This window comes from Polyergus mexicanus, unplaced genomic scaffold (genome assembly GCF_030449975.1).
Source record: "Polyergus mexicanus isolate NDT 795.1 unplaced genomic scaffold, iyPolMexi1.0 SCAF_20, whole genome shotgun sequence".
Lineage (NCBI taxonomy): Eukaryota > Metazoa > Arthropoda > Insecta > Hymenoptera > Formicidae > Polyergus > Polyergus mexicanus.
Window position 1 is genome coordinate 5563827 of NW_027223340.1, and position 17719 is coordinate 5581545.

Consider the following 17719-nt stretch of genomic DNA (forward strand, 5'->3'; position numbering starts at 1 on the left):
ACTTTTATGCAAGCTGGAATATGTAATATTATTTTATGGTATGTCAGAATTGTGTGAATCCAAATGATGTGTTATAGTTGAAAAATATATTTATTGCCACAATAATTTATTTATATCGCATAACTTGTCCCTTTTAATCTGATCTAAAACAGATGTCAAGTTTTCAATCTTGTCTATCATTATCTGCAATTTATGTTCTTGTGTTTTTAGCAGTTCAGTCGCTTCGGAAAGATTTTTTTCAAACATTGTTGATTGTTTGTTTGTAAAAGGCGGCAAATCTGGAACTTTTATTGGCTTTACAAGAACCTTGGCCATCTGCAACAAAATACACTGATAATGTCAAAATAAAAAATACGATATAATAATAATAGTTCTATAAATAATACCTACACATATCTCATTAGTAAGTTTGATGCAATTCTCCAGTTCTTTTGCGCATTGCAGTGGATATCTTTCCCGAGCATCGCAGACTTCAAACAATACATCTTCGCATTGTTGCTCGAGGTCATCTGTATTCAAGATCAATGATATCATGAACAACCAGACAAAATCATCTTCAATATAATGAAATGCAGCTAAAACACCTACCTATTTCTGGATATAAAGTTGTATCCTCACACATATTTATTATTTCATATTTGTGAAATCTCGCTCTAATAAGAATCTCTCTCTTTATAGTCTTCTTTTTCTTCTTCTATGCAGCCTTAGGATTAGGATTCTATGTAGAATTTGGCTATATGCCAGTCGGTTCTCTTTATAGTCTGAGAAAGAAACATAAACAAATGTTATAAAAAGTATCTTTGCATGTAGATATGTCAAATGGCTTTACATGATGAAAGATGCTTAAGTCGCAGAATGTCAACATGTCAAAAGCGTGAAGGAACGTAATTGGAATTATTTTCCAGTTATAACAAGAATAATTTCACGCAACGACATTTCAATTTAAGGGTGACGGCCAAACTCCGAATTGATATTGGAGACCTCGCGCGGTGACAATGCAAAACTCCGGCTTCAGGGTTACCAAATCTCAGAAATAAATTCTCGATCTCTATGTAGAGATATGTGTCCGTATACGTACCCACACCCCACGTGTTTGTCTCTTTTCCTAGCATCTCATTGGTGATTTTCTATACGGAGGGAGACAAAATCACCAATGAGATGCTAGGAAAAGAGACAAAATAGCCCTCCCATATAGTACCTCTCTCTCTCTACAGTGATCACGCGTTTGTCTATCGCAACGCTCAGTCCATTCTACATGTCTATGGATATTTCACAGGATGACAGGACCGTTCAAATCGCATTACTATGTAATCACGTTCAGAGTTCAGACAAATTTGAATAGTATATATATCGAGAATAATCAAATAATCATGAACCTGTAAAAAAAAAAAAAAAAAAAATTGTATTGCTATTGTATTATCTATACTATATACGCGTAATTGATTTTAACTTTTCCTTGCTTTACAAGAGGCTATCCGTCTGAAGAAACCTCATATTACACGACGATGCTCGTTGCCGCTGACAAATGGTCTGTGCATCGTAAATTTCCGTCGATGAGATCGCGAAATATTAGATGAGTTGTAATTTTGAAATCATTGGCGTTACGCGGCCTCTATTGCAGCAGAGTCACCTTTGCATCATGATTCACGCATAGATATCACGCATAAAATATACGGATATTACCTTATTATCGCCATTGGTTATCCGAATGCCGTTATTCGTGCATCGTAGAGACGCTTGGATCGTCTATCGTTTAATTCAGTCAGTTTGCTCAATCCTCGCGGAGCCATCGTTAAGGACGGTAGGCCGTTGACAACGTCGATGCTTTCCACGAAGTTTTTCGAAAACAGCTTTTCAAAACGCAATTATTTCACAAGAGATATCTTATAACAGTGTCACGCGGAAGATAAAGAAGAAAATTGAGGCAAGAGGGAATAATACAACAAGATAATATTATATTGTCCTTGAAAGGTAATACTATACACACACGTCTCTGACCTATTTATCGAATTTTCTTTTTATCCCGTTACTTTCGGTTCTCGAGGAAGAAGAAACGGTGTAATTATTCTAAAGACGCTCATCAGCGAGATGAGCTACCTGAAGTCGATCGGCACCGCCGTCATCTACATCGGCCTCTTTTTGGCCGTAATCACATTTATTCCTGGTTTACCACCGAACACGGAATTCCGGGAATACAGGTATATATTATATTTTATATTCAATATATATTAACGTTGTGTTGTCCACACGTATCTAACGGCGCGGATCGCGAGTGCGTCCTGATGACGTTTCTGGCCTTCTTACCGTCCCTGATCCTTGGGCTTTTTACAGTCTTGTGGAACCGCGCGATGTACATCCTAAACTAGGCCCGAAGAATCGATTGAACAACGCCGAAAGGCTATTCGAAGGCAAATTTATCGGTCCGGAAGCGTTGGATGTCTACAACGGTCAGCTCTACACCGGCATTTACGACGGTTACATCCTGAGAATCGAGGAGGATGACTTTGTACCGGTTGCCAAATTTGGCAAAAAGTGCGGTGAGTTGTATGTGTAAGAATAGATATATATATACAGACGCGATTTACCGTTCGATATTATCGATAAATCGGACAGATTTCTCGGCCAAGTTTAAATCATGTATGGTTCATCACCAGATGTACCATCATCATTATTAGAGAAAGAGAGTGTCAGAGAGATAATATTTTCTATAATCTCTAATCTATATACATATATTGATAGGTATATTTTAAATCGAATAAAATTTAATTTTTTTTTTTAATTAAAGATATTTGTTAAATTGGATGAAATATTTAGTATAAGTTTAAAAAAAAATGGAATATATGTATGTGTATATATATATATATATATATATATATATATATATATATATATGTGTGTGTGTGTTTATATATATATATATATATATAAACACGAACGATATCTTGTTGAGAGTTAAACTAATCTCATGACGACTAATCTATTAATAAACTGATTAGATATACAATACATATATATCGTGACAATCAACGGCCGTAAAAATAAATTTTCGTAACAAAATTTTTCAAAGTGGATTCACGATCAATATTAAAATAAATCGATAAATTGTGTGTGTGGGCTAAATTACATATATACTTGATAATAAATAGTTTCTCTCGATCACGAATTAATAACTTTATTTATATACTTGAACTTTGTTTATCTTTTTAACCTTCTATTTTACTGAAATGAGAAAAAATAGATGAAATGATAAACAGATATCAAAGATCAACTCGGTAAACATAGTTTAAAGACCATGTATAATTTATTTAATATAGTGTTTGTTCATAAGCAAAATATTAGAAAATATTCTGCGCGATTCTTCTAAAAAAGTTCGACAAATGTGTATATAATATATTTATTATATTTATTATTGAAAATATTTACTATATTTATTTTATTATATAAAGATACTTATATTTATTATTTTTTTAAATTATATTTATTATTAAAGAAATTAACACCAAATCTCTGTGTCTCAAAAATGTTTCAAACATAAGTTATAGGTAAAAAAAAATATGAACAACATAAATATTATTTTAAAAAATTAACACAATTATTATATTTAACAAAAGAATTAAATATAAATCTGTAAGTTACATATAGGACAATATGATCAACACATAAATCTTATTTCAAAATTTTTACAATTTTTATTTATCAAAATAATGTAAATCCAAAGTTTTGAAAAAGAATTGAAAATATTATAGTTTGAACAAAACTTTTCTATACGTCGTGAACTTCTTGGCATTTTTTACAACTTGATTTTTATTAGCAATACCGATGAATCTGCTATTGTTTATGGTCATTGTTATAATTATTTATATTAAAATAATAATTAATAATATTCTTCCACAAACTTTACAGATGGCATATGGCAAGAACACAAATGTGGCAGACCATTAGGATTGAAATTTGATAAGAAGGGCAATTTATACGTAGTGGATACTTATTATGGAATTTTTAAAGTAAATATTGCAACTGGAGAGGACGAAAATATAGTGAACATTTCTAAACCGATCGACGGGAAATTTCCATTATTTCCTAATAGTATAGATATAACGGAGAATGGAGATCTTTATTGGACTGTTAGCAGTACAGACTTCGCTCTTTACGACATAGTGCTGTCGTTTTTTGCAAATCCATCGGGGAGGTAACAAAAAAATAGATATAATATAAAATAAAAATTATTAAAATAAGAATATATATATATATATATATATATATATATATAATTCTTATTTTAATAATATTTTATATATATTAATAATTTTATATATATTAATAATATTATATATATATATATAATTCTTATTTTAATATATATATATATGTACAGGGTGTCCGGTAAAGATTGTGCCAACACTCGTGAGCAGGTAGAGCACAGTAAACTGAACAGAAAAGTCATATAACATTTTTTTTTATAACACTTAATAAAGAAGTTATTATTGAATAAAGTCTGCCAATCAGCTCCGATCTTTAGCCGCGCGTCTGGTAGTGTGCGTGAGCGCTCCATCGCTACGGCGACACACACTACCAGGCAGGCGGCTCACTGATGTACGTCCGGCTAAAAGTCTGCGCTGATTGACCAGATTTTTCTCAATAATATCTCCTTTATTAAACGTTATAGAAAAAAATGTTACAGGACTTTTCTGTTCAATTTACTGTGCTCTACCCTCTCACGAGCGGTGGCACAATCTTTACTGGACACTCTGTATATACACACGCAATATTCTTTTTCTCCCAATTTTTATCTTGTATATGTAGGTTGTGTAGATGCATACATATATATATACAATTTTTTTCCGTCTGGTCATTGTCTCCTATAATCGAAACAAACTTGTTTATAGCTTTTCACAAAGTTATAAATATTGCCGGCGGCTTGTGTAGAAAAATAAGATGAGAGGGATAAAGCAACATTATGAATTCGGCTAATTTGATTTTCGGCAGTTAAAGCTTGCGATTAGGCTCAGTCTTGTATTCTTCTTATATTACAATTATATTATATATATATATATATATATATATATATATATATATATATATATATAAATGTGTGTGTATATAAAAAATATAAATATGTATAATTATGTAACGCATAAAATATAAATATATTAATTATATATAAACATATATATATATATATATGGACAGGCTTATACATTATAATGCAGCTAAAAAGAAGAACGAAGTATTGCTGGAAAATCTTGCATTTGCAAACGGAGTGTTACTAAGTGACGACGAAAGTTTCATACTTGTGGCAGAAACGCTAGCATGCCGTATCATAAAGTACCACTTGAAAGGACCAAAAGCTGGTCAACATGAGATCTTCATCGAGGGGTTGCCAGGTGTACCAGACAATATTCAAAGTGATGGTCAAGGTGGTTTTCTTGTGACTACAGTAATTACTATAGACTCTGAGCATCCTCAACTTAGTATTGCTCTTGCACCACATCCATATTTAAGAAAAATGATTGTGCGATTATTACTGATGATGGAATTACCATTTAAACTGTTGCATAATATTTATCCCAGTATCTTTACGGAGAAAGTTATGCATGCAATTGGATCATATCATATTATGGGAAAATTATTTAATAATATTGACAAAAGTTTTGTATTGAGAATAGATGCATTGGGTAATATTATGGAAGTCCTTTTTTCGGACGATAACACAATCAATGGTATTAGTGAAGCTTTTATACACAATGGCTTTGTATGGTTTGCTAGTCCATGGCAAAATTACCTCGCAAGAGTTCCGTTAAAACAAGCTTTCCCTGACCTAGCTAACAATGAAAAGCAATCTTCTCGTACAAGAAGTGAGAATGCTGCCACTTCGAATGTAAAGTCAGAAAAAGCGAAGCGAGATACGATATCAACATCTGCACCAACTACATCTAAATCAACTTCCACTCCTACAACAATGCCTAAGCCAATTGATGCCCCGACAACATCTAAGCCAACTACTACGTCAATACCATCCTCAATTCCTAAAGTACATAAACCTACTACTACGGGCAATAACAATGCAAAATCGTCGGATGTTAAACCAATTTCGACATCTATGAATGCTGAAGTAAAGAAAAAGAGTACAGAAACAGTTTGCGATGCAAAACTTAATACGAAATCAAATTCGCCGAATGCGAAATCCGAAACAGATAATAAAAATAAGGATGCTGGAAAGAAAAATATTAAATCTGGAAAGAGCATAAAAGAGGAACAAGATGCTTCTATTAAAGAAAAAGTACAAAAATCACTTCCTGAGAAGAGTAAATCGGTAGAAGCAAAACGTCCAAGAGACGATCTCTAATAAAAAAATAAATAAATAATGATGCATTGTGATACTTGTTGAAAAGGTACATTCCATTTTTCAGATATTTCAATGCAAAATAAGTTTATGGTTATAGATTATATTGATTTTTCATAGTAATTTATTTAAATACAATTATATCAAATTTGTTGTTATATTATATACAAGTCATGCACAATTAATTATGTATGTACAGGATGATCGATTATCAATAATGCAATTGGAAAGGTAATTATCTTAGTAATTTTATATTGAAAAATAATTTACTTGTAAGAATTTGTTTTACGTACGAGATTCTGTTTTTGAGGAAATCAAAATTATCTTTCTCACGCTTTTTTGTGATACCATAATTTTTAATTACATTGCAATATAAATTATTCAATTTACATATTATATATTAGAATGTTAATTCGTATATATATACAAAATTATATAAATAAAAGTTAAGGTTACATATATTACAAAATATATAAAATTATTTTCATTTTTTCACAATTAGTGCATTCTATTTTCATTTATATATATATATTCTATTGATTAAAAAAAAAAAAAAAAAAAAAAAAAAAAAAAAAAAAAAAAAAATCCGCTGTTGAATTAATGAGATCAGTGAAAATCATACAAGTCTAACACTCAAATAAAGAAAATATTAAGATATAAAAGAATTTTACTAATTTTCCAATTTTTCAATTCAATTTTTTTAAAACAAATATAAATACATTTTGCACTTTTTTTTTAGATTTACTTTATGTGGAATCATTCAATTTTTCCGATTGTACAACAATTATTTATCTTATGTGCATTCCATAATGGAACGAGATAAAACAACAATACGCTGGAAGAATTTAACAACTTTATTAAGTGATTATAAGAATAAAAGTTTAAAGAATTTTTACATGTAAAGAATGATGTATAGATATAAAGTTGAAAGTATTATTTTGACATATTTTCTTATATTTTCGACGATATATACAAATTTCATAGTATATATTAATTTTCATTTATATATCTGAATGATGTATATTCCCAGATTCTTATAATAATATATGAAAAGAATTATATTTTTCTCATTGTTTTGTTCTTTCTTTTCGCGATGTTAGTTGCTTTGTGAGCATTACTTCTGTTTTTATACCGTCTTTCAATTTCAGACTTGAATTAAGATTATATTAAAATAACTAAACCAGTAACATAAATCTATAAGAAAAAGTTAATAATATATTAAATTATCTAAGTTTTATTTTGCATTTCTATTTGTGCAATAAACAATCTTAAATTAAGAGTATGCTTATTATTTTTATATCTTCGTTTACGATATATCGAAAATATTCACAAAAACATAATTTATGTAAGTTATGCATAACTGAATAAATCTCGGAATGATACTGATATATGATAAAGGACTGATAATCAATATTTTTGTTAAGTTGGATGACAAATATGAATTATAATAACTTTGTTATATGTTATATGGTGTCAGATGTGAAATGTATGATAATTATAAGAATTATATAGTTTAGCAAAATTATACAAATAAAAAACAATTTTTAAATAATTGTACCATTTGTGCAAGTATTTAAAGCTTCGCAATAATGCCGCTTGCTTATATCAAATTTATACGAAATAAATTGTGATATTCAAAAAGGGAGCTCGAGGCAGAAAATTAAAAAAGAGATGTAAAAATTTATTTTTACATCACTGGAATCTATAAATTTATGTTTTATCTGAATATTAATATGAACATTCTCTTAATGAAACATATAGGAAATTATTAAAATAATAACTATTGTTATAAAAAAACTTTAAATATACACACAATATTCTCTCTCAAAGAAAATTGAAGTGTGAGCTATTGAAATATATACCTCTGATAAAAAATATATATATATATTTATTATCAAAAGCCAATACTTTTAAAGATCAAGCCATCTTACTATGTAAATAGGTAACAACATCTTCATTTTATCAATTAAAAACATTTGCACTTTCCACAGAACTGTCGGCTGTTTGATAAAATGCCAATATCCGTTTCTTCTGCGTGCTGCCCATTTTTGTGCACTTGTTAAAGATTTTTTGTACGCTATGGGTTTATCCTTTAACTTTATCCAAGGTTCATGTATTGTACCTAGGCCTAATTTGATTAACTCCTCGCCAATCTTTAACGAGTCCTGTTTGCAGAAATAACACGTGAGGATGCATAATTAGTTGAGTATAAATGACATATATCAATATATATATACATATTTATGTAAAAATATTTTCGCTTCTCTTACTTGATCTTTCTGTGACATTGCAACTATACATTCCAGATATTCCTTCTCTTTGACTATAGGTATAAATGTTATATGTTTTCCACTGACTACGCATTGTAACCAACTTATACCTAGAAGATTGACGTATTACTTCTTGATAGCAGCTATAGATCATAATCGATTTGATACATACCATTACCCGTAATGTTAACGCCACTGATTTTTACAGGTAAATAATTATTATTAAAATTAAGAAAAGGCAATAAGGGTTGATGATTGACCATTAGTAGAGCACCATGACTCGGTTCCACACGCATTACAGTGCCTTGGAGTGGAACTCGTGATTGCAAGAAATGAGATGGGACATCGGATGGTTTCTTAAATTTTGCAAACTGAAAAATAATGGTAGAAAGCAAGTGTGAAATTCGTAAGACAAGACATTGGCGATAATGAGTGCAGGGGTGGGGAGAGAGAGAGAGATAGTTTATACTTACAGGTCTAATCCTGTATAGAGCAACGAATAAGCTGGAGCTAGCGATCCCGTAGGTAATCAGCTGGAAAGAGAAAGAGCAAGTAAGTGACAATCATATGACAGCGCAGAGGAGAGAGGTTAGAAAAGTGTCATATATACCTTGCCCGGTCCCATTTCGTCCTCCATAAAAATCTGAAAACGTTCGAAAATTGTAGGTATTTTTTCGCGCGTCATGATTGATTCGATCTTATTAAGGAATGTCGTTGGCAATGTGTCTCCTGCGGTTGATCAAATTAAAAATTTGTAATCGCGATCATTCGGCCACGTTTACTATCACGACGAGTATCGCGTCCCATCACTCCCATCGACCTTTTTTAAATTGAACATTATATTATCAATTATTATATTATTGAATATCAAAATCGTAAATAATAATAATTGTACAATATTAACGATTTTTATAGTCGAAACTTTTTTTATATAAATGCTGGTTATAATTAAATATTTACTATTTCATATCATATATCTGAGCATATCAAAATTTCTACGAAATTAAAGATTTCTATTAGCTGATGACACTGTACATACACAAGAAACTTACACTTACTTACAGACTACTTTAAATAACTTATTATTATAATTAATACATTTGTATATGGTATGTTAAACCTTCTAATAGCTATTGTCATTGTCACTCTCGTCTTATAACAAAAAATTAGGTATTAAGAACCCACTAAAAAAGAGAAGCGCTTCAGTCAATCGGACGTCGATTTATTATTACGTATATTAATTACGTATTATTATGTCGAAACCTCGATCGTAAAAAAAGATGCGACTTCACGCGCGCTCCAATTCCGCGCCGTTGTCCGGAGCGTGCGCCGAGAAGCGAGCGAGTCGCGTGCGACATCAGATCAGCTCGTTCGGTTCCCTATTCGGTTCGAGAGACACGCGGTAAGACATCGATTGAGACACGACACGACGCTCCGATCTCTTAGGAAGGACGGAAGAGAAGACTCTCGCGGATGCTCGGCAATCGTGTCGTCGTATCCTTGCACCGTCCAACATACTGAGCGCGAATATGTTCCGGAACGGCCAATATCTGGAAGTGATCAAGGTACCGCGTGCAACAGCTGTCAACAGCTGGCTGTCAAACGTGCACGCGCGCGCGCACTTGATCGCCGCGCGTACGAATCACACGAGAATGAATGCAACATCTGTGAAGAGGGAACGATAAATTAGCGACAATATTCTTCATAATGTACTGTGTATTAGTGATACTTATCGATATTTTCGATCATTGAAAAACATCGCCTGCTGCAACGAATGATGGAAGCATATGTATTTGTTGCAGACAATCGACAGATGTATTATAATTTATAATATTAAAATACTATACCGTTGTTATATATGACAATTATTTTGATAATCGAGATATCGGGAATATACATTGACGTAGCACGGAATATCTATCATTGCGCAACGATACGGCAATTTGTATCGAGTGTATATTCTTTTATAACGATGTATGTGTGTTCGCAGGCTTCGGATGATTGTTTGGCGACCGCCGTGGTCACCGTGCAGGAGAAAACGGTGGAAATCAAGAAGCAAAAGGTCACCACTAACAAATGGCTGCAGGTCGAGGATTGGGCAGCGCTCTATAAGATATTGGAGCGAGCGATCCTGCGAAATTATCGGGATGACAGATCACATCGCGAAAACCAGGGTGAATGGAAAAAGTCCACTCGCCAGTTGGAAATCACGTAAGAAATGCAATATCGATTCGACGACTTCGGATTAATTGTTCTTTAGCGAGTTGATTGCATCGTTGATTAATGTTGTTAATCCAGATGTTCAAGATATCTGCGAACAAAGTATTTTGAATGAAATTATTAGTTTTTCATCGTGAAGTGAACAATTTATTAAAAAATCGAAAAAATACATTTTATATATACATACACATTATATGTATATATATTGCTATAAATAATAATTATAATAAATTTAATATTAGAATTACATATTTTTTTAAAAAGAATTAATGATAAAGATGAATTTAGCTTGCAAAAAATAGATGAATTAAGAAACAAATTTCTTAATTCACAATCAGAAATTTGTATAAAAAGCAGTAAAAGAAAACATATATTTCGCATAACAGGTATACTTTCGAGCATTCGGGATGCGCAAGCGACATGTCATCTTTACCCACGATCCAAGTACATGTGTCGCCAGCCCGAAAGAAATCGGTGAAACGAAAAATAGACGACATCTCGAAGAAGAACAAAGTGGTAACAGATAACGGTGCGGCGAAACGATCGAGAAAAGAAAAATCTCCCGATCGAATGAACGATTTGAAATCCGATCGATTGAAGAGAACACTGGAGAAAGCGATGCAAACTTCCCCGAAAAAGATTGTGACCCCGCGTACTGTTGCGACGGAACAAGAGGATCTAAAGAGGAAAAAGAGTCGGAAATATCTGCTCTCCGACGATTTGGAGAACGCACCGTTGGAGGAATATATCCCGGACGCACCGAAAGCGAAAAGATCGTGTCCGGACTTCAAGTACGTGCCGAGCCGGAAGAGCGCATTGGAAAGTATGCGTTTAACATCGAACGAGTACACGCCGACTCTTTGTGACAGCAAATACGTGGTGGAAAGCGTGAGTTACGTGCCGAACTCTATCAAGAAGCTGGAGACAATTCATGAGATTTACGAACCGCGCGCCATTATGATGATTCCCGATGATATCCTCGAGGAATACGTACCTAATTCCAAAGGAGTCAAGCCTTCCATAGAGGAGTACGAGCCTGATTTCAAATCACCGAGCAAATTGATGAAGTTCGACGATAGTTATGTGCCGTCGAGCATGCGACAGGATACGCCGAACAACTCAAAAAGAACTCCGAGTAAATCGGAGAAATTCAAGACGCAGAGGTTGGTGGAGGCGCGTCGAAAGGGAACATTGGTCAAGAAGAAGATAGATCTCTTTTCGTGAGATATAATACGAATATTTCTGGTATACAGTTACATGTCGATACGGAATTCGGTAAAGTAACAAACAAAGTGATCGAAGAAAATTCCGCAGGATTAGAAAATAGATTTTGGATACGAGACTGATGTTTGTAAAAAAACTATAGTTTATAATATATAGTTTATAAAAAATGAATATATATACAAATATATATAATAAGAATTATCTCTAATTTTTTTAAACTTACTATTATACTTACTTCGAAACATAGAAATAAAAAATTAATGTCTTCATCGTAATGCATAAAATCATTCAGTTTTTATGCCTCGAAATACGCGTTTTAAAAAGGATCAGTGAGACAATCAATTAACTGAACATTCACCTAGTTTATTTTGATACAAGTATGTAAGAAAACTTCGATATATTATTTTATAATAATAATAATCTCTTTAATAAAACGCTTATTCTTGATATAGTGTGATTGAATCAACGATTGATCGTTAACCCATGAGAGTTACGATATATATCAATATCTTAGAATTGAAGCAGATAATGGTTTCATTTCCAAGCTGTAAAATTGATTATTTTATTTTGTACTAACGTATCAGTCCTTGCTCAAGCATAGTATATCACGGCGTAATTCATTCAGCGGTCGTCTTCGGTCTCGTTCGGAGGATCTTCGACTAAATTCTCTATAATCTCGTATTTCTTCTCTACATTTTCTTTTTTAGATTCTTTCACTTCATTGTCTTCCTGGCTAAGTCCTTCCTCTTCTTCATCAGTGTCATCATCAGCACCTGGATGAGCGGGGATCTTACGCGTTGGACTGTCCATTGTTTGCATAGTTCCTGGCTTCTGCCACATTTTCTGCGATCCCTTAAAATGATACGAAAGAGACCGATCAATATATCAAAAAGACAAGATTTATATCAATCAATTTGTAATAAGTTTTGAGAATTTACCTTCATTCCGCTGACTTTCTCCATATAGTAGTCGTAAACGAACTTAGCCATATGCGGCATATCCTCAATTTCCATTGGGACCATCGAGGGCACGACGTTGTTTGGTCGCTCGGTCGGATATAGTTCCTGTGGCAGTAGTTGCAGCTTCAACGGTCTCTGCATCAGTTGATCGAACGCCGGCGTAAGTTCGAAGCAATTCTTGAAGAGGGACACGCGGGCGAAGACATAAAGACCGAGGCGAGCGCGCGACATTGCCACCACCAGACGTCTCGCGTCCCTCAGATGACCAACCGCGCGCGTTTTCACTAAAGACAACAGAATATAGTCATTCTGCTGACCCTGATATTTATCGACAGTCGTCACCTTGTTCGGTCGACCTATTAAAGGATTGTTTGCGCAACGGATGTTTATTACGTCTCTTATCAAATGTTTCTGACCGTTGTACGTGGTCAATATACTGATCTTATCAGCCGGATATCCCAACAGACGCATATACATGAACACCGCGACGCAGTATTCGGCTTCAGCAAGATTCTGATAGAAGTAAGCGCTTGGTTCGCTCTCACCAACGCCATTGAAATCCTCAACATTTACCAATTGGAAGTCGTACAGGAAACCGGCATTCGCTACAAGATATTCAGGACTATGTTCCACATGCGCCAAATTGCCCAATTTTTTGTACCGCCAATTGTAGAGATTACAGATACTTGGTCTGGCACGACCCTGGCCGTCGAGATCGACCGTGGGAACGCCTAATCTCACAAATCTTGCGAACAATGATTGCTCCATGTTCGAATACTTCTGAAAGGCCATATTTTTAATGACAGGTGGTAACTGATGGTGATCTCCTATCATTATCCAACGTTTCAAACGATTGTATCCATCCTGGGGATTTTGCAGTAGCAACGGTATAAAAGTCTCTATTTCTAAAATCTGCGCGGACTCTTCCATGAGGATATTATCATACTTGAAACCCATGTCAACGAGTTCGCGCCGTTTAAGTGCCGCGTGTGTACAGGTCATAGCAATCACTTTGGCCTCCTTCACTAGTAAATATTTTGACCTGTCGAGACCCGATCGCAGCAATTCGAAAGCGCGAAACTCCTCTAACTGCGCGAATATCCTTTCGATATACCTACACAGACAATGTCTCGTTAGAAACTGCCCGATTGTTCATCCTATTAAAGTTTATCGTGTATATGTTTACCTAAAACAACTGTACGCAATTTTGAGATCCTCCTCGTATGAATTCCGCTTGAAAAGCGGCTGCGGTGCATTATCGAAAAACTTGTGGAATGGAAACTCTTCATCGACTATAGAAGATAAAATGGACTTATCGCTCGTGTGCTGCCTCTGCTTAACTCTGGCTTCGAAGCGATCCCATCTCGTGGATATTTGATACATGAAAAAGTATCCCGCCGTTTCACATGTATATGCAACATCACCTTTCACATTCAGAGATTCCTGAAGGAAAAATGTAACTGTAAGAACAGCTGGACATCTCACATCAATTTAGATAGCTTAAGAAATAAATCAATACCTGTAATCTTTGAACTTCCATAAGCAAATCCAAACGCTTGGCAAGAACATAATTAACTCTACCGTAGCGACTAAAATCCTTTTCAGTCTCAAGAGCCTCTTCTCCGTGACCGAGACGCAATAGATGCCGCTCATCAATATCGAGAGCCATTATCTTTTCGAACAATTGATTGAGAGCTTGATTGGAATGTGTCACGATCAATGTCCTCTGATTGGGAAAATTATGATATAGATTCGAGATGATTTGCACAGCGACGTCCGTTTTACCGGTACCGGGCGGGCCGACGACTAGCGTCAGACCTGGCTGCATTCCAGCTCGTATAGCTTCGACTTGCGTTGGCGTAAAGGGAATTTGATTTCTGCAATATATAACGAACAAAATATAACATGTTTTTTTCTCTATTCGAAAAATAACACATTCTATAATATACTTTATAAGTACGCTATGAGAAAGAGAGAGAGAGAGAGAGAGAGAGAGAGAGAGAGAGAGAGAGAGAGAGAGAGAGAGAGAGAGAATAATAATAATAATAAAAGTAAATGCTAACTTTTTCGGTTCATTTGCTCTGAATGGACCTCTACTGGGCGGTACGTGTGGTTTAACTTTAATAATTTTCTTAATCGGTTCATTGTTGCGCTTCGCTAGAATATCCTCAAAAGTTAACTGGAACGGCCGTACGAGATTTCCTTCGTCCTCTAAATCCGTTTTGATTTCGTACTGAGGAAAACTAGCTCGTAGATGATCTATATCAAGGAATGTATCGTTGAAGTCCATCGTCGCAATTTCATCCGACATTCTAACAGAGAATTTTAAAATATTTTAACAGTCAATTGAATTACGGCTTAATAATTTATTGAATAAATTATCACGCGCAAAATGAGTGCAGGAAATAGCATAAAAATATTGATCTATTCTTCAAACAATATTAATAATTAATTATTGTTTTAAAAATATTTTTAATGATGTAGCTATGAAAGGACACATTGCATCTGCTATTAAAATATTAGACAAAGTCGTTCAGCCATTTTCAATGCTCTTTCTTAAGCAATAAAATAAATAAATAAATAAATGAATAAATAAATAAATATATATATATAGACTCAGTTTTATTATAGTAACGTATAAAAAGAGATATATATATATATATATATATATATATATATATATATATATAAAGTTAGATAATTAGTTAGATATATAGTTAGATAGTTATATAAATTACCTAGAATAGCATGCTGCACCGGGATCACCATATCCAAGAATTATGTCGTGCAGCCAGTCGGGCACGACGCATTCAGTATTCATGAGCTCCCTTATAGTCTCTAAAACTGCTTTAAAGTTGTTCTCCTTAGGTTTACGCCTCATAATAATATTAAATCCCTCATATACATCCTCGCCGCCGTGACTGGCATTGTCCATGTCGAGCCGATATTGATTGCAGTCCAACCATACTCTATAAGTTCGCGAATCGCCCGGTAGAATCGGCCTCGGTTCAGGGCCATCTTCTATCACTCTGCCATTCGAATCGAGCATACCCTCAACCTCACACCCTCGCACCGTCATTAGACCCACTTGCGGTACGAAGGGGAGCTTGTGAGTATATTTCGTGCCTGAGATAATGTAACAGTTATCTGATTATTTTACTCATTTGTTATAATTATATGTGACTATTACATGGATAAAATAGTAGGCAAAATTAATATCTTTAATTAATCTTTTTGCTATAGCTCCATATAAAGATGAAATTTGCTACAGCATATAAAATATGCGATACCGACAAACATTTTTCTCTATATATTTTTTATTTAAAGAATGATATGTATATTTTTTTAACGTTTGTCTTACCAATAGGATTCGGTGGCTTAACTGTGATGAGGAAGCATACGTCGTGCTTGCGAAGGTTCTCCCATTCGGATTTAATCTCCTTGCGAACGCTGAGATTTATTGTAACGTCGGCGCGTACCCTCGATGGCCTATTCTCGCCGACATTAGGCTTGGCTACCTCGACTACAGCAAATTGTGTAATAGGTTGTGCCATTCTAGCCCATCCACCGAAATAAACACCGCCGTCTTCCGCCCGCCTGCAAACGAAAAAAAGAGTAAAAATTGATTACTTTTATTTTCACAAAAAGGAAAGGTAGTTAAATATGATGTAAATACAAATTATAATAACATACCAAGGACTCAATCTGCTTACGGCATCCTCGATATCCTGTCGTATTTCATCTATGAAAACATGAGTAATAAATATTGTATATAGCACTATAATTATTAATCGTAAATATTTAGATTTAAACAAGAATCTTATCATTTCACTCGTTCTACCTACACGTGGATTCCAAGCGGAATAAATTAAAGTTGCGTAGCAGATAATCGTGCAACGTGAGGAACTGCAGATTCAATTTCGGCAGAGCCAGACAGCCCTCGCCAGAAAAATACTCGGTCGGGACAATACTCTCGTTCCAGATGATGTCTTCGGTCGGATAGAGGGGCATTTCATTCAACTCCTCAAGTTGCGACGGTCTACGCTCGTGTCGCGATATCTGAAATTAAAATACGTTTCTTCAGAATCCAGCATCGTACTCAATGGGCTCTCGAATTTATGTTTCTCTCTCCTCTCTTTCTTACACTTACCAGCAGCTCGCGCAAAAACTCTATATCTAGACGGTACCAATTCTCCTCCTTTTCTCGTTCCTTCGGTGGCACTAAATTCATGTAACTCGCGATAGATCTCAATTTTTCTTGGCTGAAAATAAAAATCACGTCACTCGTAGCGTTCCATCGATCCGCGAGTACTCGCAATGCTTTAACGTTAAGAATAAAGAATTTTATATATAGAATTATTCACCTGAGCGAACCGAAATGCTTGTAAAGAGCGTCTCTGATGTCGACACTGGCTACGTTGGCCAACGCGAAGTTTCTCAGGTCCGGAAATTTCAAGAAGACAGCATTCTAAACAGAATTTCAAATACTACTTGTTAGTCTCTCGATTTCGAGAATATATACTTATGTTTAATATACAAGCACGCGTTATAGCACGCCTCATATAAAAAAATCTAATAGTGTTAAAACCCGGTAAACGACATTATTCATTCCTTTAGATCTGTAAGTTAAGAAGTAAATATCTCTTGAAAGAAGCGTTTGCGAGCATATTTCTAGAGAAAAATTATCTTTGTTTTGAGATTCT

General features: G+C 34.2%; 5 protein-coding genes across 14 annotated transcripts in view; 2 read left to right on the forward strand and 3 right to left on the reverse strand.

The window, feature by feature from the left end:
- LOC138941702 (uncharacterized) lies at positions 1-1929 on the reverse strand. 2 transcript variants are annotated; one of them, XM_070311556.1, is made up of 4 exons: positions 1684-1929; positions 589-761; positions 391-509; positions 1-315 (listed from the first exon to the last, which is right to left on the reverse strand). In XM_070311556.1, exons 2-4 carry the CDS (start codon positions 620-622, stop codon positions 91-93), a joined length of 378 nt encoding a protein of 125 aa, XP_070167657.1. In that variant the 5' UTR covers positions 623-761; positions 1684-1929; the 3' UTR covers positions 1-90. The 2 variants fall into 2 exon arrangements, with proteins under 2 accessions (XP_070167657.1, XP_070167656.1); XM_070311555.1 differs by lacking the exon at positions 1684-1929 and adding an exon at positions 830-974.
- Positions 1327-7408, forward strand: LOC138941695 (adipocyte plasma membrane-associated protein Hemomucin). Of its 6 annotated transcripts, none has more exons than XR_011448194.1 (7): positions 1327-1801; positions 1894-1971; positions 2049-2198; positions 2332-2537; positions 3904-4189; positions 5191-6574; positions 7083-7408. XR_011448194.1 is itself a non-coding variant. In XM_070311545.1 (6 exons), the coding sequence occupies exons 2-5, from the start codon at positions 2089-2091 to the stop codon at positions 6344-6346; spliced, it is 1758 nt and encodes a 585-aa protein (XP_070167646.1). In that variant the 5' UTR covers positions 1327-1971; positions 2045-2088; the 3' UTR covers positions 6347-6392; positions 7083-7408. The 6 variants fall into 6 exon arrangements, 1 of the variants encoding a protein (XP_070167646.1); XR_011448191.1 differs by having other exon boundaries at positions 1328-1971; positions 2045-2198; positions 5191-6392; positions 6543-6574; XR_011448193.1 differs by having other exon boundaries at positions 1328-1801; positions 2045-2198.
- On the reverse strand, positions 6897-10918 carry LOC138941700 (protein C3orf33). 3 transcript variants are annotated; one of them, XM_070311552.1, is made up of 7 exons: positions 9666-10918; positions 9224-9433; positions 9087-9146; positions 8786-8984; positions 8614-8723; positions 8275-8508; positions 6897-7537 (listed from the first exon to the last, which is right to left on the reverse strand). In XM_070311552.1, the coding sequence occupies exons 2-7, from the start codon at positions 9296-9298 to the stop codon at positions 7505-7507; spliced, it is 711 nt and encodes a 236-aa protein (XP_070167653.1). In that variant the 5' UTR covers positions 9299-9433; positions 9666-10918; the 3' UTR covers positions 6897-7504. The 3 variants fall into 3 exon arrangements, with proteins under 3 accessions (XP_070167653.1, XP_070167655.1, XP_070167654.1); XM_070311554.1 differs by having other exon boundaries at positions 6897-8508; XM_070311553.1 differs by lacking the exon at positions 9666-10918 and having other exon boundaries at positions 9224-9531.
- LOC138941698 (uncharacterized) lies at positions 9717-12420 on the forward strand. 2 transcript variants are annotated; one of them, XM_070311550.1, is made up of 3 exons: positions 9717-10178; positions 10604-10824; positions 11220-12420. In XM_070311550.1, exons 1-3 carry the CDS (start codon positions 10143-10145, stop codon positions 12055-12057), a joined length of 1095 nt encoding a protein of 364 aa, XP_070167651.1. In that variant the 5' UTR covers positions 9717-10142; the 3' UTR covers positions 12058-12420. The 2 variants fall into 2 exon arrangements, with proteins under 2 accessions (XP_070167651.1, XP_070167650.1); XM_070311549.1 differs by lacking the exon at positions 9717-10178 and having other exon boundaries at positions 10467-10824.
- LOC138941692 (RNA helicase aquarius) overlaps positions 12402-17719 on the reverse strand; it is a 21962-nt gene continuing 16644 nt past the window's right edge. Inside the window, exons 5-15 of the mRNA XM_070311543.1 lie at positions 17381-17484; positions 17167-17278; positions 16862-17075; positions 16710-16758; positions 16378-16613; positions 15755-16142; positions 15080-15328; positions 14536-14893; positions 14203-14459; positions 12996-14130; positions 12402-12909 (exon numbers count right to left, since the gene is read on the reverse strand). Coding sequence (XP_070167644.1) covers positions 12679-12909; positions 12996-14130; positions 14203-14459; positions 14536-14893; positions 15080-15328; positions 15755-16142; positions 16378-16613; positions 16710-16758; positions 16862-17075; positions 17167-17278; positions 17381-17484 — 3333 coding nt within the window. The 3' untranslated portion in view covers positions 12402-12678. The remainder of the gene's footprint in view (positions 12910-12995; positions 14131-14202; positions 14460-14535; positions 14894-15079; positions 15329-15754; positions 16143-16377; positions 16614-16709; positions 16759-16861; positions 17076-17166; positions 17279-17380; positions 17485-17719) is intronic.

Bases quoted from the DNA above. Each gene is read 5' to 3' on its own strand.
- LOC138941695 (XM_070311545.1), top strand. From the start codon at position 2,089: ATGAGCTACCTGAAGTCGATCGGCACCGCCGTCATCTACATCGGCCTC. The intron at 2,538-3,903 runs GTGAGTTGTATG...CAAACTTTACAG, and splicing joins CAAATTTGGCAAAAAGTGCG to ATGGCATATGGCAAGAACAC. The intron at 4,190-5,190 runs GTAACAAAAAAA...ATATATGGACAG, and splicing joins TTTGCAAATCCATCGGGGAG to GCTTATACATTATAATGCAG.
- LOC138941702 (XM_070311556.1), bottom strand. From the start codon at position 622: ATGTGTGAGGATACAACTTTATATCCAGAAATAG. The intron at 510-588 runs GTAGGTGTTTTA...TCTTGAATACAG, and splicing joins AACTTTATATCCAGAAATAG to ATGACCTCGAGCAACAATGC. The intron at 316-390 runs GTAGGTATTATT...ATTTTGTTGCAG, and splicing joins AACTTACTAATGAGATATGT to ATGGCCAAGGTTCTTGTAAA.
- LOC138941698 (XM_070311549.1), top strand. From the start codon at position 10,472: ATGACAATTATTTTGATAATCGAGATATCGGGAATATACATTGACGTA. The intron at 10,825-11,219 runs GTAAGAAATGCA...TTCGCATAACAG, and splicing joins ACTCGCCAGTTGGAAATCAC to GTATACTTTCGAGCATTCGG.
- LOC138941700 (XM_070311552.1), bottom strand. From the start codon at position 9,298: ATGACGCGCGAAAAAATACCTACAATTTTCGAACGTTTTCAGATTTTT. The intron at 8,985-9,086 runs GTAAGTATAAAC...ATTATTTTTCAG, and splicing joins CTCTATACAGGATTAGACCT to TTTGCAAAATTTAAGAAACC. The intron at 8,509-8,613 runs GTAAGAGAAGCG...TTCTGCAAACAG, and splicing joins CAATGTCACAGAAAGATCAA to GACTCGTTAAAGATTGGCGA.